An 18,599-nucleotide genomic window follows, 5' to 3' on the forward strand; every position below is an offset into this window, starting at 1 on the left:
ATTTAAGTAGATCATGTGACAAACTTATGTACACCTCGTAATCTCCACACAGACCTTAACAACTTAACGTTTCATGCATTCTTTCATCAACCACAGCAAATTCCAGACCAAAGCTTTTTTGGTAAACTCTAAAAAAAGTTGCTATTGTTGCACTATTGAGGAAAAGCAGAATGTTAAATTTTTAAGTGACAAAGCCAGAGAAAGCTCAACAGTAATGCTTTATAAATCCACCCTGTCGTTTTGCAGTGGAGGTTGATGACACAAGGTGGTTCAGAGAAAATTAACATGCAAGTAATGCTGATGATTGTACTTAAAGTCTTTCTTGAAAAAAAAGTTTTCATTTTGCTTCTAATTAGCAGTATATAGCCAGTCGGCAATCACTTGGGAAGGCAGTTTTCTGCTTTTTCTTGCTGCATTTTATAATCCATCAGATCAGAAATTAAGCCTTCAAAATTCTGTCATGTAGGCTGTTTGAAAATGTTAATGTACAATCAAATTTGATTTAATTTAACTCAAAATGTTCATCAGGGATGTGACAGAAATTATGTGATCCTTTTTCTCATTTAGTTGTGCCTTTTCAAAAGAACATGCGAGGGGAATTAATAACAGGCATACTTCTTTACAAAATAATTGAATAGCTTAGATAACAAATATGGTTCCATAAATACGGCCTCTCTCTGGCTATTTACGTATTGGTCCTGCCTGCTTGTGTGATCCATTCTTGTTACAGATTCTGTTGTGATGTTTTTATACGATGTCCGTCAAGCGAACAAGGTCAACATTTGTTTGTGACATACAAGGTAATAAAAAAAAACCTTCAGCCTCCATATTCCATTCAATCTATTTGAGGGAAATCTAACTCAACAGATATGCAGTTAACCACTAGTTTTTAATTAAGGAATGTTACCCTCCCCCCAATTCTCTTACCTGTGGCACAGAGAAAGCCTTCACACCGAGGAGTACTACACTGTCTGTTTATAACACAGTCTTCACTTTCATTGTCAGTGTAATCACACGGGTCACCGCCGAACTGAGAAGGCTGTTCCACATGGGCAAATCTGTACTGTGGTAGAATAGATATTATGAATTCCAGCCCTCCTAAATTAAAAGCCAAGTATCACAGATGGGTGTAGATCTTTGCTAGTTGGAACATCAACACGTACACTGGAAATGTAAAGGCACTCTCTCTTTTCACTCTGGTATACGAGATGTAATTTGATTGCAGATTTCTGAATGTAACACAGAATGATTACAAATAATTCTGAATGAATATAAAATTACTTGTCTACACATATAAAGTGAGGGTTATTTTGAGAACAAGTGTAAGCTTAGCAAGTTGCATCTTAGATGGGAATGGAATCCTTGATTATTTAATCCTAAGAAGGTTCCAGAGTGAATTAAAAATCCAATGTATTTTTGATCTTCTCATGATTGTGGAAATGCTGGTGTTTAATGTCTGTGTCTCTATGTGTGTGAGAGGAAATTTAGCTTTCAACTTCTGTGCCTCAGTTCATAGCTAGCTAAATATAAGATACATCAAGAATTTTACTCTGCTAAGATGTCTTCTAAGTATAATAGATGGTTGTCTAGGAAAGAACCCTTGAATTTTGAATCACAGCAAGACAGTACTACATGCTTCTTACATACTTTAGGTGCATAATCTACTCCAAAAGTAAGAAATGCAAAAAAAATAAATAAAAAAATCAGAAAACAAGAGGAATATATTGTGCAAATACAAGAATTTGCACTTTCATCATATACCAGCATTTTGGATAGCATTGTCTCGTAACAAAGTGATGAAAAGCCAGTTATACTTGGCTTCTAGATACAAAAATTATATGCTCAGCAGTTAAGATTTCTTAGAGAGCTGGTCTGATAATAACAGCAGGATGGAGAGCTCATCCATTTAAGTGGCATGCTAACAAGACCAATTGTTGCAAACACTTTCACAATTCTCTTTTTCCCCATGGTCTAAAAAGGAATACAACTTTCAGGACAGCCTATTTGGCTGTATGACTCCAGATACACCCCCTTTATGCTAGTTTGCAGCAATTGTTTGAGCAACTTGATTTAATGGCGTAGACCTCCTCTCTTCTTATTGAATGACAGATAACAGATAATCAGAGTTGGAAGGGACCTTGTAGGTCATATAGTCCAACCCCTCACCCAAGCGGGAGACCCTACACCATTTCTGACAAATGGCAGTCCAATCTCTTCTTGAAAATCTCAAGTGATGGCGCTCCCACAACTTCCGAGGGCAAGCTGTTCCATTGGTTGATTGTTCTCACTGTCAGAAAGTTTCTCCTTATTTCCAGGTTAAATCTCTCCTTGTTCAGTTTCCATCCATTATTCCTTGTCTGGCCTACAGGCGCTTTAGAAAATAGCTTGACCCTTCCCTCCCTGTGGCAGCCCCTCAAATATTGGAAGACCGCTATCATGTCTCCCCTGGTCCTTCTCTTTACTAGACTAGCCAAGCCCAGTTCCTGCAACCGTTCGTTGTATGTTTTAGCCTCCTGTCCCCTAATCATCCTGGTTGCTCTTCTCTGTACTTTTTCTAGAGTCTCAACATCTTTTTTTAATGTGGTGAACAAAACTGGATGCAGTACTCTAGGTGTGGTCTTACTAAGGCTTTATAGAGTGGTATTAGTACTTCCCTTGATCTTGATTGTATCCCTCTGTTAATACAATTTAGGATTGCATTAGCTTTTTTGGCTGCTGCTGCACACTGCTGGCTCATATTTAGCTGGTTGTCCACTAAGACTCCAAGATCCCTCTCACAGTTACTGCTATTGAGCCTGGTTTCACCCAGTCTATATGGGTACTTTTGGTTTTTCTTGCCTAAGTGTAGGACTTTACTTTTCTCTACATTGAATTTCATTTTGTTAGATACGACCCACTGTTCTAGTCCGTCAAAATCCATCTGGATCTTGAGCCTATCTTCTTGGGTGTTAGCTATTCCTGCCAGCTTAGTACCATCTGCAAATTTGGTAAGTTCCCCTTCTATTGCCTCATCTAAGTTGTTAATGAAGATATTGAAGAGTACTGGGCCTAAGACGGAACATCTGCCTTTCATCACAAGCTTTGCTCTTTTCGATGATACTACAGGGAGCCCTCCCTTATTGATCACAATTGGGACTGCCAACTTGGTTGCTAAGAGACATGATTGTTAAGTAAAACATCATGTGACCACACTGGACTCATAATGCCAGTTCTGCTGTGCTTATTAAGCAAATCATTATGCGTCATTAAGTGCGAGATCACATGACTGCAATTTGTGACTTCCTTCTGGCACATCCTGAATTGCTTTTGGTGAGATCATCAGTTACAGTATATAAATCTGATAAATAAATCAAATACATCCATGGAAATTTTTTTTTTTACTTTCACATCTGCTATGAATTTAGCCTTACACCGATCCACCTTGTTGACAGAGTGACTATAATATGTGAATGTAATCAATTATTTGCACTGACACCTTCACTGTAATTCCTTCACTATAATTCCATGGAGGATATCTGGAAGAATGGAGAAAACCTATTTTTTTATGTTAGATCCCATAATTCTAGCCGCTTGCTAAACAGCTTCTGAAAAGGTACTGGAAACTGTGTAACCTTTAAATGCAAATGCTTGCAAATAATAGATCCATCTCAGTTACTTGTTCAGTATTAGCTTTGCTTTCCTCAGCGTGCTCTATTTATGTTTCTGAGGTTATTCTTGTAACAAAGAGGAGGAATCAAATCTAGTGGCCCTAAAGAGTTGAGCTGCTATTCCAATCGCAGGAATAATGATGATAAGTAATGATATGTAAGCTTTGGCTTTGAGCAAAGCCGAGGAAAGGGTATTGTAAAAATGATTGTCTTAGTGTGGTGACAGAACAAGATTATCCCGCACTTTTGAAGATAATGGGAATTTTGCCACTAATGTTCTAACAATCAAAAGCCTTCGTCGGAAGGCACTTGCGAGGTGGGGGGGGAACCCTCAATGATGAAAAATGAGCAGCTGCATGTCATCATCTCTTAGTCAAAAACTGGAAATTGAGGTCACTTAACACAAATGGGATCTACATCAGGAGTGCTTCAGCGTAAGTGAAGGAAATACAATGGCTCTCCAACCTCATTCCGGATAAGGCAGGAAAGCAGTACAGCTCCTTCCAAAGGCTCTGTGCCTTATGAAACATAGCCTGAAGAGTTCAAACAGGACCATAAATCAGTGTTCCTTAAGACTTCTGTCCCATTTACAAATTGTTACTTTTGCCTTTTAAAGCAGTTTGCTTTAAAGCTGAGAGTGCGGTTACTCTGCATGTTTAAGAGAGCAAGGGAGGCTAATAAAGTTTTGCAATTTACTGTGATGGTATTCAGATGGAATGCCAAAGAATTATTTTACTATTAAAATAACAAGGTTTATACTGTATCATGTCTGTGGCAAGGAAGTCTGTAAGACCAATGGTTTGAGAAGGTGTGTTTGTATGGAAATGTTTGAAGTTTCTTATGTTTAGGAGACAAAACTGGCAAAATGCTTGGAGACTAACTTTCTGAAGGAAGGAAAAGTTCTCAAATATATGAAAATTAGACTATCAAAAATTTTGAGGTATTGGAATTTTTTTGTTAGAAAAGCAAAAATCTCCTAAAAGGGATGACACATGCAGGTGCTAAACAGCCCAAAGGTTACAGAGCTGCTTTGAGGATGTTACAGAGAAAGCAAGGAACTGAGAAAGAATAATCCTGAAGAATAGATGTGACAGGTTTAGTGAATTTACCAAAAGGAACCAAGGTTCCTATTTCTGGACAATATTTGTTTTAACTTTATTTTATTTCTTTTAAGAAGAAGGATATTACAATAAATAGAGTACCTAGATTGTATATAGGTACTCCATGACTTACAAACATACATCTAGTCACTATTCTAAGTTACAAAAGCACTGAAAAAACTTTTTTCACTCTTATGCCCATTTCAGCATTTCCATGGTCATGTGATCAAAATTTGGAGACTTGGCAACTAGCATGGATTTATGATACTTGCAGTGGCCCAGGTCCTATGATCACAATTTGGGATCTTCTGACAACGGGGAAACTAGATTCACTTAACAGCCATGTTACTAACTTATTTATTTATTTATTTGATTTGCCAATTGTTTACAAGATAATAAGTATAAGTGTATACATAGTTGTGAATATATGAAATGGGTACATATAAGAAAAATAAAAGAATAAGAGAAACAATAGGACAGGGACGGTAGGCACGATGGTGCGCTTATGCACGCCCCCTACAGACCTCTTAGGAAAGGGGTGAGGTCAATAGTAGACAGTCTAAGGTTAAAGTTTTGGGGTTTGGGGAAGAGACTATAGAGTCGGGTAGAGTATTCCAGACATTGACCACTCTATTGCTGAAGTCATATTTCCTGCAATCAAGTTTGGTGCGGTTTACTTTGAGTTTGTATCTATTGTGTGCTCTTGTGTTGTTATGGTTGAAGCTGAAGTATTCATTGACAGGTAGGACATTGCAATGTATGATTTTATATACCATGCTTAGGTCAGACCGAAGACGGCATAATTCAAGGTTTTCTAGTTTTAGAATTTCAAGTCTGGTGGCATAAGGTATTCTACAACGAGTAGAAGAGTGGAGAACTCTTCTTGTGAAATATTTCTGGACTTTCTCAATTGTGCTAATATCAGATACGTAATGAGGGTTCCAGACTGATGAACTGTATTCGAGTATTGGTCTAGCAAATGTTTTGTATGCTCTGGTTAGTAGTGTGATATTACCAGAGAAAAAACTACGTAGGATTAGGTTAACAACTCTTAATGCCTTTTTGGCTATGTAGTTGCAGTGGGCTCTAGCACTTAGATCATTAGAGGTGAGTATTCCAAGGTCCTTTACAGAGCTTGGGTCATCAACAAGATCTTGATTATTCAGCTTGTATTTTATTTTCTGATTTTTTTTGCCAATATGTAAGACAGAGCATTTATTTGTTGAGATTTGGAGTTGCCATTTGTTTGACCATTCAGATACATAGTCAAGGTCTTTTTGTAAGGTAGCAGTATTGTCTGTGGTATTGAACAGCTTTACATCATCAGCGAAGAGAACGCAATTGCTCTTAATATGATCACAGAGGTCGTTTATGTAGAGTATGAAGAGAGTTGGTCCTAGAACACTGCCCTGGGGACACCACTATTGACAGGTACTGGATTTGATAGAACGCTCCCGATTTTGACCATTTGTTGTCTGTTTGACAGGAATGCTTCTATCCAGTTATTCAGTTGTCCAGAGATACCATAGGATTTTATTTTTAGGAGTAGTTTGTCGTGTACCACTGAATCAAAGGCTTTACAGAAGTCTATGTAGATTGCGTCAATTGCTTTGCCCTGGTCGAGTTGTGTCGTCCATATGTTTTTGCAGTGTAAGAGTTGCAGATTACAGGATAGTTTTTTTTCTGAAACCAAATTGTTTATTGGAGAGTAGGTTGTTTGACTCTAAGTGGAGGATGATGGATTGGTTAATAATTGATTCCATGACTTTACAGGTGACGCAGCATAAGGAGATTGGCCTGTAATTTTCAACTAGGCTTGGGTCTCCCTTTTTGAAGATGGGGATGACTGTGGCTTGTGACCATAGGTTAGGCAAGGAGCTGGTCCTGAAAGATTTTTCAAAGATTATGCTTAGAGGTTTGGCTATGGCAGTGGATAGCTTTCTTAAGAAGTAGGCACATATTCCATCCGGTCCAATAGATAGAGATGGTTTTAGATTGTGTAGTGATTTTTCGACATTGTCTTCTGTGAAATCGATATGTATTAGATCATTGTTGTTATCTGTGGTACGGCTAGGAAATACTGGGCATGATCCATTGCTGTTTACAAATACTGAGCCGAAGAATGTGTTAAAGATGTTGGCTTTAATGGTGTCGTCGTTACAGTCTTTACCATCAGGTCCTATCAAGGGAGGGATGGACCTTGAGTCTTTTAGTTTGTTGTTTACAAAATTGTAAAAAGCTCAGGTGGAATTGGTGCTTAGAAGGTTTTCCTCTTGTTTAATGTGATAATTGGTGCATTCAGTCTTTATCTGGTGGCATAAATTTTGTATCGGTTTTTGAAATTGGCAACGTGACCAGATTTGTTTTTCCGCCAGAGTGATCTCTTTTTGGATTGAAGTTTCCTTATTGATATGGGTAATCTGCTTTTTTGTTTTGTTTTGGGAGTTGTTGTTGGAACATATAGTTTGATGACTCTTTTGACTTCAAGTAAAAATATGTTATAATGGTCTTCAACGGTATTGCATCCAGTGAATAGAGATTGCCAATCAAGGGATGAGAGATCGTTGTCTATAAGATCATAGTTGCCTTTTTGAAGTTACAATAGGGATTACATCATTGTGGTGATTTTTGTGTGGATGTATGTTGAGACAAAAGTCGATCATATTGTGGTCACTACTGGAAAAGGGTTCTTTAGTTTGTATTCCGTAAATTAGGTTCAAACTGTTGCAGAAGATGAGATCGAGGCAGTTGTTTAGTCTAGTGTTGTTGATTACTAGTTGTTCCAGTCCCAGATTTGTAATAGCATTGTAGAAGGTTGTGTGTATGATTTCAGTTGTACAATCATTTAGGGTCCAGTTAATATGAGGTAGATTGAAATCACCAAGAAGGATAAAAGGGTATGGGCAGGATGCAGCCCATGTTAGTAATGTATTTAGCTTGTTTACATGTTCGATGTCATAATCAGGTGCTCTGTAACATAGTAAGAATCGAATTGTGATATTTGAGGATAGTTCACAGATGATGGTTTCAGGAAGGGCAAGCTCCTGGGTAACTTGGATATTTTTAGATGTAAGGATTTTTATAGAATATAGCAACACCACCTCCTCGGCGATTTTCACGATCTGATCTGTAAACATGATAGTCTCTTACTGTGGTAATGGAGTCGGGAGAGATGCATTGAGCCATGTTTCACAGACAAATATAATGTCGAAGTTAGCCATATTTAGGAGGAAGAGAAATTCAGGTATTTTATTCACGAGGCTTCTTGCATTGAGTAGTTTGCATTTAAGGCCGGCAGTAGTTGGAATTGAGGTAGTTGGGGCGTGCGTGCCTAGTCTTGGGTGATGGTGGATGGGTTGAGGTAGGGTTGTGGTTGAGGGTAAAAGTTGAGTATTGGGTTGCGTGGCTTACTTTTGATACAGTCAGCATGGTAGTCAATGTACAGGTCCTTCTCTCCATTGTCTAGACGGTTTTGAGTTCGATGCGGAGTACACGGGAGCGGGCACGTTGCTGTATGGTTAGGTCAGGGCGGCAACGGAGGTTCTTATGGTTGGTGTTGGTTTTGGCGAGTGAGTTTATAGTATAAATGAATTTACGTTTGCTTGATTCATTTTTGCAAATGACCCTGCACAAGCGTGGGGCCACAGAGCCGTCTCTATTTTTGAGCTCTCGGTCAATGCGGGAAATGTCAAGTATTTCATCAGCGGAGATGGTTGATGCTTGATAATTTCTGATGATGTTTCGGACAGTTGTGATGTCATCATTGACATTGGTGTCTTCTAGACCAAATAAGATGGCGTTTGGACGTTTCCGTTCACGCTCAACGGCTTCTCTGATGAGGATTGGGATATCAATATTTGTCTGGGTTGTGTTTATTTGTGGATTGGGTTTTGGATTGGATTGTGGTTGATTGGTAGAGATGTGGTTTGTAGCTATTGGATGTTCAGGTTTTTGCGTTGTGTCTTTTTTTTCAAGGTTGGATATTCTTTCTTTTACGGCGTCCAGGGATGCTACTATGATGTTGAGGATGTTTTAATGGTTTCGATGGTAGGGGATGTTTCAATGGTTTCGATGGTATCAACTCTTTCAGACAGATCCAGTTTGGGTCTGCATGATTTGCAGAAATATGGAAACTCATTGGATGATTTTAGGTATTGAATCATCTGCTCAGGTAATCCCAAGCAGTCATGATGAGTGTATTTTTTACACAGAGAACATTTGGTGGAGTTTTCATTATCCTTTAGATTTTTGTAGCATTTAAGGCATGTGCAGGAGTCTTGTGGTTCATTGGTGGGGATCATCTTCTCTTTAGGTTGTGGTTTGACGTAGGATTTTCTTTTTGGCATGGTAGGATTGTTAAAATAGTACGTTGATTGAATTAATTAAAGGAACAATTTTGGGTAATCTATATAGCCAATATTACATCAAACAATCAATTGCAGTAGTCTCTCAAGTCAGATAATATTCCTGAGCAACAATCAGCCTGAACAATTAATTACTCTAATCACTAATCAATTAATTACCCTAATCATTAATCACACTGTTCATTTAAATTCACTAGATCAATGATTTTGCTATTCAATTAAATTACATGAATTTTGATCTTTTAAACTAGTCAGTAATCACACTATTTGCACTAAACACTCTAATCACACTAATCAATTAAAAACAATAAATCAGTTAAACCATTAATAAAATATTTTATAGAAATTGATTATCTAATCGTTGATATAGGTGATGAGGTAGAAAAGTTGTAAGATTTGAGGTAATGAGGTAGTATTAAGAGTCTGCAAGGAACGGGTTAATTGTTTAACTGGCAGCTGAATGGGAGGAATTTATCGCTAGCAGATCGCTATTACTCTGTAAACAGGAAGTTGTAACACAATGATCCAAGGGTTTTTATCTGAGTGAAGGAAAGATTGAACAGCTAACAGGAAACTATTTGTTTTTGTTTTCCCTTGATGAATGAGATGGCCCTCGCCCGCTTGCCTTTGCGCCTCCGGGCTGTCTGTTTGCGCTCTTTCGCGGGGCGTGAGAACGCTCGCTCCGTGCCCCGAACGAATCTTAGTATCTTTGTCTTCTCTTACTTTTCCCTTCTTTTCCGTTTCCCTCACTTTTCCGTTTCCCTCACCGTCTTGTTGCCCCGCCGATCACGGGCGCCGCCATCCGAGGCAGATTCTTGGGGCGCTGATAAGATCGCACCTGCAGTCCCCACTTTCTCTTGGGGGAGATGATTCTGCCGGCCCTTCCCGATCGTTTCCCGGCACTTTCTCTTTCCCCTCTGGGGCTGTTTCCTTTCCCCTCTGGGGCTGTTTCCCCAAACTCCACTCGGGAAATCCGCTGCTCGAAACGCCGCTGGGATTCCGAGCTCGATTCCTCCGCGGGCTCCTTTCTCTTCGGGCCGAACCCGGGACCTTCTCGAGACTCGGCGCCCGCCTGCGGTCCGATTGAAAGCGTGGTCTCGGCGGCCCGCATTTCTCCTGGACCCTGACTGGGTATTCAGGACTTACCGAGCTTCTCCGCCGAGCTCCCGGACAACGATATCCCTCAGGAGAACGTTAGGATGAGTTCTTCTCTAACAATCCTCAAAGATAGGGAATTTGATAGACAACCAGTTTCAGTCACTGAAGATTCAAATATACCACCAGGAGATGCAAATTCAGTCCTATATATTACAGAGATTGCAGAACAGCATTTACTGGACTCTTAGTTCTATTAAAGGACACTTGGATATCTGATGTTGGCTGTTCCAGTGCCACAGCTGACCTATAGTCTGACCTATAGCTGACCTATAAGTGACTTATAGCACTGCAGTGATATACTTAACAACTGTGGAAAGAAAGATTGTAAAATGGGTCATAATAACTGTCTTTCTTAGCAATGGAAATTTTGGGTTCTGTTGAGGTAATTCCCTGTTAGGAGAATGAGCGCATACAGGGAGACGTATTTGAGAGTAGTGTTGGAATAATACACACAGAGCACACAGATACACTGTGCAGTAAATGTAGTTTTTTACTTCCAGAAAGGTTTAAGCAAAGTCCAAAATAGGCAGTCCAAAGTCATTCACAGGTTAAATCAGTCAGTTTTCAATCCAGGGATAATCCAAATATCAAAGTCCAGTGTCAAAAACAGTTCAGTATCAGACTTACATTAAATCTAGTAATATCAGTCAATTAGAAGAAATGGAGCAACGGCAATACTTTCCAACAGAAGGAAACAGAGATACACTCAGACACACTCTCTTCTGAGACTAAGACTAAACAACCCAGGTTTCTGGCTCCATCTTATGGCCGTTTGAAAAACCACACCCAATTGCAGTTTTTGCAATCTCTTCAAGACATAGTACTAAAATGTTTATCCTGGTTTATATATTTCTAACCCAAATAGCCGTTAGGTGACTCATATTCCTAACAGGTTCAATTATGGTCATGAGCCAAGGATTGCTTGTATTTTGTTGCTGGGAAGCATCTGCCCAGGGTGTTGGTCAGCTGAATGAAAAAGGATGAAGAAATGGGATACTAAAAGCAGAGGTGTTGGTGGGTGAGATGAAAAGGAAGTCCTAGGGACACAACAGTTTTATAGTGCCAAGCTCCACACTTTGGTATACTGGAACTAACTGTGTATTAAACAGTTAACTCATTTTAGACTTCAAAGCAGACTTACTCTTTTTTTCTGGCAAGCATCACAAGCAGTCCATGATGACCAACTGGAAAGAAGACAGTCAATAGGCTGCACCACCTGGCTTGAAGAACGACGCCATCTGCCTTTGGTCACATTGATGTCAGCTCTATTGAGTTGAAGAGAATCATCCTGTTTGCCACTACATCAATTGGGAGAAAGCATATATAAAGTATGTCCATTTATATACTTCACGTTCTTTCCATCATTCAAGAACAAGCACTCTGAAGTACCTTCCAATGATAGGGATATATATATATTGCAATTCTCCCTGCAATGAAGGTCAAGCTGCACAACCACACTGAGTACAACAAATGCTGTGTATCACAGCTCCACCCCATGAATGCCAATTATGCTTGCTGATATGATGGAGAAGAATTGACCGACAATGGGTTGTCAATTAGATTTCCATTTCTGTGGTCACTTATTACTATACTCAAGCTGTTACACCAGAAGTGAAGATGTGTGAACTATTGGACAAAGTGCCATTTGTATGCAACAAAAAAGTAAATGAAACTCAAACAAGAACAACAAGAACTACAAAAGGAAAATTAGATAAAACCAGTCTCTATATTTTCTGTTTATTGCTTTAAATTCATAATCAGCCACTGGCCAAACAATTGTAACATCACTTAAGCATAGCTCAACTGCGGTTTATTAACTGTTTAACCCATCCTCTGCATGTTACACATAGTAGGAACTTTTCCTGAATATGCAATATAGAGATGCAGAATTGCTGTCTCAAAACCCATTTCCACATATGTGGAAGAATACAAAGATGGCCTTGAAGAATTATGCAGTAGTTGTTCACCTTAGACCTAGAAGGAAGAGGGGATGATGAAGAAAGTAAAGATTACCCCACCTTGATTTTCTTGGTATAAAAGAGGGGAGAGGGAATCTCTGTCAGGCATTGAGGATTCTGTTATTATAACCTGCCTTGAACAGGTAATAGCATCATTTTCTGAAGGTACAGAAAAGCTTTATCACCACAAAATGGATATAGGTTTTTCAAACAGAGCCACAGGCTCTTAAATATAAGCAACATTTTTCCCTCCAAGAACTCAGACAATATAGAGTTTCTCCCTGTTTTCTATAGAACAACCCTGTGAAATAGGTTGGGCTGGGAGAGTGACTAGCATCTAACAAGCTTTTGTGGCCCAAAGTCGAAGTAAATTTAGGTTTTTCTAATCCTGGTCCAACACCTTGATTGTAATATTGATCATCATGATCATCTTCCTGCCTTGATACTATTCTTATCCTTTTGACTAATTTTTACCTATACACAGAGAAAACTGTTCATTCAGAATAGAAGGACAATGAGGCAAGGATTTCTTTTGGAACAGAAACAAAATCAGGATCTTGGATTAAAGTGATGAACCTGTTTTGTAGCTCAATAAGATTTGATGGTTAAGAAAACTAGATCTTTGCCCGATTCTGCTCTTGGTCTTTTTTATAGTATGGGCTCCCTGATGCACTCTAAATTTAGTTGTTTTCTTGCAGATGTTACATTACCAAACTAGGTAATATCATCAGTGCTAGAAGGAAAGGGCTTGGCTTTGTCAGACTTAGTGCGAGTGTTCTTGGTGGTTCCTTGATTAGGCTGTTTACTATTGGCTTGTTGGTTTGCATTGACAGTTCCTTGATTGGCATATTGTTTATTTCTTGATTAGAAGTAGTGTTAATCTTGTTAATTTCTGCTCATCTGGCTGTTGATTGCTGGTGAAGAAATGTTTTAGTCTTTTTTTTCCTTTTGGTTTTTTTATTGTCTTTGAGTAGTGTATAGATGTTGTTTATGTAAAGCACCAAGGAATTCAGGATATCAGGCAGGTCAAATGAATATGTATATAAATGTATATAAATGCATATCACACAACCCGCAACTCAGCTTTAACCTTCAAACACAACCCTACCTCAACCAATCCACCATCACCCAAGACTAGGCACACATGCCCCTAACTACCTCAATTCTAACAACTGCTGGCCTTAAATGCAAGCTACTCAATGCAAGAAGCCTTGTCAATAAAATACCTGAATATGGCTAAATTCAACATCATATTTGTCTGTGAAACATGGCTCAGCGCATCTCTCCCTGACTCCATCACCACAGTAAAAGACTATCATGTTTACCGATCAGATTGTGAAATCCGTAGAGGAGGTGGTGTTGCTATCTTCTATAAAAAGCCCCTACATCTAAAAAACCTCCAAGTTACCCAGGAGCTTGCTATTCCTGAGACCATCGTCTCTGAACTGTCCTTAAATATCACATTTCTGTTCTTACTATGTTACAGAGCCCCTGATTATGATATCGAACATGCAAACAAGCTAAATACACCACTAACATGGGCAGCATCCTGCCCACACGCTTTTATCTTTCTTGGTGACTTCAATCTACCTCACATTAACTGGATCCTTAATGAATGTGCAACTGAACCCACACATGCAACCTTCTTCAGTGCTGTTACAAATCTGGACTGGAACAAGTAGTAATGAACAATACTAGACTTAACAACTGCCTCGATCTCATATTCTGCAATAGTTTGAATTTAATTTACAGAAACAAACTAAAGAACCCTTTGCCAGAAGTGACCACAATATGATTGACTTTTGTCTCAACATACGCCCACACAAAAATCATCACAATGATGTAATCCCCAATTATAACTTCAAAAAAGGCAACTATGATCTTACAGACAATGATCTCTCATCCCTTGATTGACAATCTCTATTCTCTGGATGCAATACTGTTGAAGACCATTACAACATATTTTTACTTGAAGTCAAAAGAGTCATCAAACTATATGTACCAACAACAACTCCCAAAACAAAAAAAAACACACAAAAAAAACAGATTACCCATAACAATAAGGAAACTTCAATCCAAAAAGAAATCACTCTGGCGGAAAAACAAATCTAGTCACATTGCCAATTTCAAAGGCTGATACAAAAATTTATGCCATCAGATAAAGACTGAATGCACCAATTATCACATTAAACAAGAGGAAAACCTTCTACGCATCAATTCCACCCGCACTTTTTACAATTTTGTAAACAACAAACTAAAAGACTCAAGGTCCATCCCACCCCTGATAGGACCTAATGGTAAAGACTGCAACGACGACACCATTAAAGCCAACATCTTTAACACATTCTTTGGCTCAGTATTTGTAAACAGCAATGGATCATGCCCAGTATTTCCTAGCCGAACCACAGAAAACTACAATGATCTAATACATATTGATTTTACAGAAGACAATGTTGAAAAAGCACTACGCAATCTAAAACCATCTCTATCTATTGGACCGGACGGAATATGTGCCTACTTCTTAAAAAAGCTATCCACTGCCATAGCAGAACCTCGAAGCATAATATTTGAAAAATCTTTCAGGACCAGCTCCTTGCCTAACCTATGGTCACAAGCCACGGTCATCCCCATCTTCAAAAAGGGAGACCCCAGCCTAGTTGAAAATTACAGACCAATCTCCTTATGTTGCGTCACCTGTAAAGTCATGGAATCAATTATTAACTAATCCATTATCCTCCACTTAGAAACAGATAACCTACTCTCTAATAAACAATTTGGTTTCAGAAAAAAACTATCCTGTAATCTGCAACTCTTACACTGCAAAAACATATGGACTACACAACTCGATCAGGGCAAAACAATAGACGCAATCTGCATAGACTTCTGTAAAGCCTTTGATTCAGTGGTACATGAAAAACTACTCCTAAAACTAAAATCTTATGGTATCTCTAGACACCTGCATAACTGGAAAGAAGCATTCCTGTCAAACAGACAACAAATGGTCAAAAATGGGAGTGTCCTATCAAATTCTGTACCTGTCAATAGTCGTCCCCCAGGGCAGTGTTCTAGGACCAACTCTCTTCATATTCTACATAAATGATCTCTGTGATCATATTAAGAGCAACTGCATTCTCTTCGCTGATGATGTAAAGCTATTCAACACCACAGACAATACTGCTACCCTTCAAAAAGACGATGTATCAGAATGGTCAAAGAAATGGCAACTTCAAATCTCAACAAATAAATGCTTTGTCCTACATATTGGCAAAAAAATCAGAAAATAAAATACAAGCTGAATAGTCAAGACCTTGTTGATGATCCAAACTCTGTCAAGGATCTTGGATCATCTCAAATGACCTAAGTGCTAGAGCCCACTGTAACTACATAGCCAAAAAGGCATTAAGAGTTGTTAACCTAATCCAACATAGCTTTTTCTCTGGTAATATCACACTACTAACTAGAGCAAACAAAACATTTGCTAGACCAATACTCAAATACAGCTCATCAGTCTGGAACCCACATTACGTATCTGATATTAATACAGTTGAGAAAGTCCAGAAATATTTCACAAGAAGAGTTCTCCACTCCTCTACTCGTAGAATACCTTATGCCACCAGACTTGAAATTCTACACCTAGAAAACCTTGAATTACGCTGTCTTCGGTCTGATCTAAGTATGGTATATAAAATCATACATTGCAATGACTTACCTGTCAATGAATACTTCAGCTTCAACCATAACAACACAAGAGCACACAATAGATACAAACTCAAGGTTAACCGAACCAAACTTGATTGCAGGAAATACGACTTCAGCAACAGAGTGGTCAATGTCTGGAATACTCTACCTGACTCTGTGGTTTCTTCCCCAAATGCCAAAAACTTTTACCTTAGACTGTCTACTATTGACCTCACCCCTTTCCTAAGAGGTCTCTAGGGGTGTGTGCATAAGCGCACCAACGTGCCTACTGTCTCTGTCCTATTGTTTCTTTTTATTTTTCTTATACATATCCATTTCATGTATTCATAATTATGTATATACTTATACCTATTATCTTGTAAGCAATTGACAAATCAAATAAAATCAAATCAAATAAATAAATAAATAAAATATGGAGATTTATTCCAAGCTTAAAATCTCTACAAGAACCTGAGCTACTAATGGTCAAGGGAAATTGAGCTACTAATGGTAGCGGGAATTAAGAATAGAAAGAATTCAAAGTGGGCTGAACTTAGATCTCTTGTGAAGAGATTCATGACTGATGCTGCATTTGGTCTCTCCCTTGGGCTCATCCTGGTTCTCTCCTACAGTTTATTTCTATGTGCCTGTTGATGGCCAACTTGTCTGAGTGCCAGATCTCTAGGAATTCTCTGGCATTTTTGGACTTGACTAGGATGGTCTAGGATGCTCAGTTTCCCAGTTGAAAGGATGGTTGAGCCTGGCCCTGTGTTATGAAATTAAGGAATTTGTCTACTGACTTCTAATTGGTGTTTATGGTGTTTGGTTGGTGTTTTCTAACATCTATGCTCAATTCTTGTCTCACATTCCCTTTTTACGTATTGCTGCAGGCTTTTTCTAAGCAAGTACTAGGATCTTTTTTGATCTGGAAGAACCTGGGGGAAAATTGTCATTGTAGCAAAGAAAAATAGTTGTGTTAAGCATACTAGAAACTCAACACCATTATTTTCATTGCCATTTTAACAACAAAAAAAGAGGATGTCACAAAAGATTAGCATTTCCCCCCTATAATATATTAATAGTGTGAGCTGGGCTGAGAGAGGTGGCACTCAAATGGACCTAAGAAGCATATGTGACTTATGGGTTGGCCATTCCTGTTCTTGAGGATTTATGGTGAATTGTGAGGAAATGTCACAAGTTTTCTTTTGCTTGGACTCTGATTTGTGTTCTTTGGAATAAAATGGCAATTTTCTGATGGTTCCGTTGAAGAGATACAGCATCCATTCTGGAAGAACTAGGAGAACATGTCTCTTTGGAGATTGTAATATTGTTGGACTTTGATTTCTCAGTTCTTCTGAGGCCATTATACATGCCAAGTGTTGATTCAAGCCCTCCATAAATCAACATACCAACATGGTTTTTGTTTTGCATGGCTGAGGAAATGGCAGCTGCCGTTATTCACAATAGGCCTTTTTTTTGGCAGCAGCAGAAAGTCAGTGGTCTAACAGTTTATCATTTTCCTATCTATGCTTATAACAGCCAAATGACAATACATATGCCTCCATCTTCGCATAGCTGACTCTTCTATCCATTGTTCTAAGTTATATCCACATTTGCAGCTTGACTGGAATCATGAATGCAGCTCTGGATGGGACCTATTATTATAAGAGGGCTATAGAACCACAAAGAAGACCCAAGATTACTTGAAAGAAAACCAGAGTTTATAGAAGTTGAAGAAAAATTTAGAGAAAAGCAAAACAAAACGGAAAGCTAAACCTCAGAGGACAGAGAATATTCAGTACATAACAGAAAGTTAAGTATCTATTTTGGGGAGAGAAAAATGGAAGCAGGGAGATACAGAAACGAATAGCGTCCCTTAAATGAAATCATGGCTCATCTGCCTAAAATATTGACCAAGATGCTATTTATGGCTCTATTAATTTATTATATTAAAATAATCAAATTTCTCGAGTTCTGGCTTTATAAGCAAGCTATTTAAAAAAGTTACGTATGCTTTAATACATATATGTATATTAAATGCCTTAACCTGCTATGGTAATTTGGTAGGAATTTTAGTTTCCAAGAAAAAAGGCACTTTCATTTGGAATGATAATTGTTTGAAAACCAAGAAACAACAAATATAAATAAATTCTGGCACATATTAGAAGTATCCATTTGACAAGACAGAATAAAAGCATGCCAAGTACAAGATCCAATTTTTTATTGGTGTTTGTGTGTGTGTCTTGAAATCAAACTTGTTCATGCACTACAGGAATCCATTTTGTTATAGCATTTTACTGACAAATGATTTCACAGATTTTGCTGTCCCTAAGGTAACACATTGGTTAAGATCCATGCCACTTTGTAGCCCAATAATTTCAATATAACGGGCTTATTTTGTTAAGCCGTAAGTAACTCCAAAACCTATGCCTCAACTACTAGGGAAAAAAAACCATTTAAAACCCAAGAAAGCCACCACTAAATACCATTATCTATCATGTCTATGTTCTCATAGTTGTCTGAAAAACAATATTGACTTACCTGGAGCAGTGGAAATTTAAGAAGCTTACGATTGCACAGATTAGAAAAATTCTTGCCGGGCAAAGAAACATCATAGATGTTGTACTCTTAGCTTTACAGAAATATAGTTAATTTATAGCAGCATCCTTTTCTAATCACTTTGCTATTGTGTCT

General features: G+C 38.4%; 1 protein-coding gene across 1 annotated transcript in view; it reads right to left on the reverse strand.

Moving 5' to 3' along the window:
* Positions 1-18,599, reverse strand: part of C8B (complement C8 beta chain) — a 45,903-nt gene extending 27,304 nt beyond the window's left edge. Inside the window, exons 1-3 of the mRNA XM_026665943.2 lie at positions 18,447-18,599; positions 11,411-11,567; positions 928-1,063 (exon numbers count right to left, since the gene is read on the reverse strand). Of these exons, the coding sequence (XP_026521728.2) occupies positions 928-1,063; positions 11,411-11,567; positions 18,447-18,520 (367 nt within the window). The 5' untranslated portion in view covers positions 18,521-18,599. The remainder of the gene's footprint in view (positions 1-927; positions 1,064-11,410; positions 11,568-18,446) is intronic.

Source organism: Notechis scutatus, chromosome 3 (genome assembly GCF_049901735.1).
Source record: "Notechis scutatus isolate UNSWTSFEM ecotype Mainland chromosome 3, rNotScu1.2, whole genome shotgun sequence".
Classification (NCBI taxonomy): Eukaryota; Metazoa; Chordata; class Lepidosauria; order Squamata; family Elapidae; genus Notechis; species Notechis scutatus.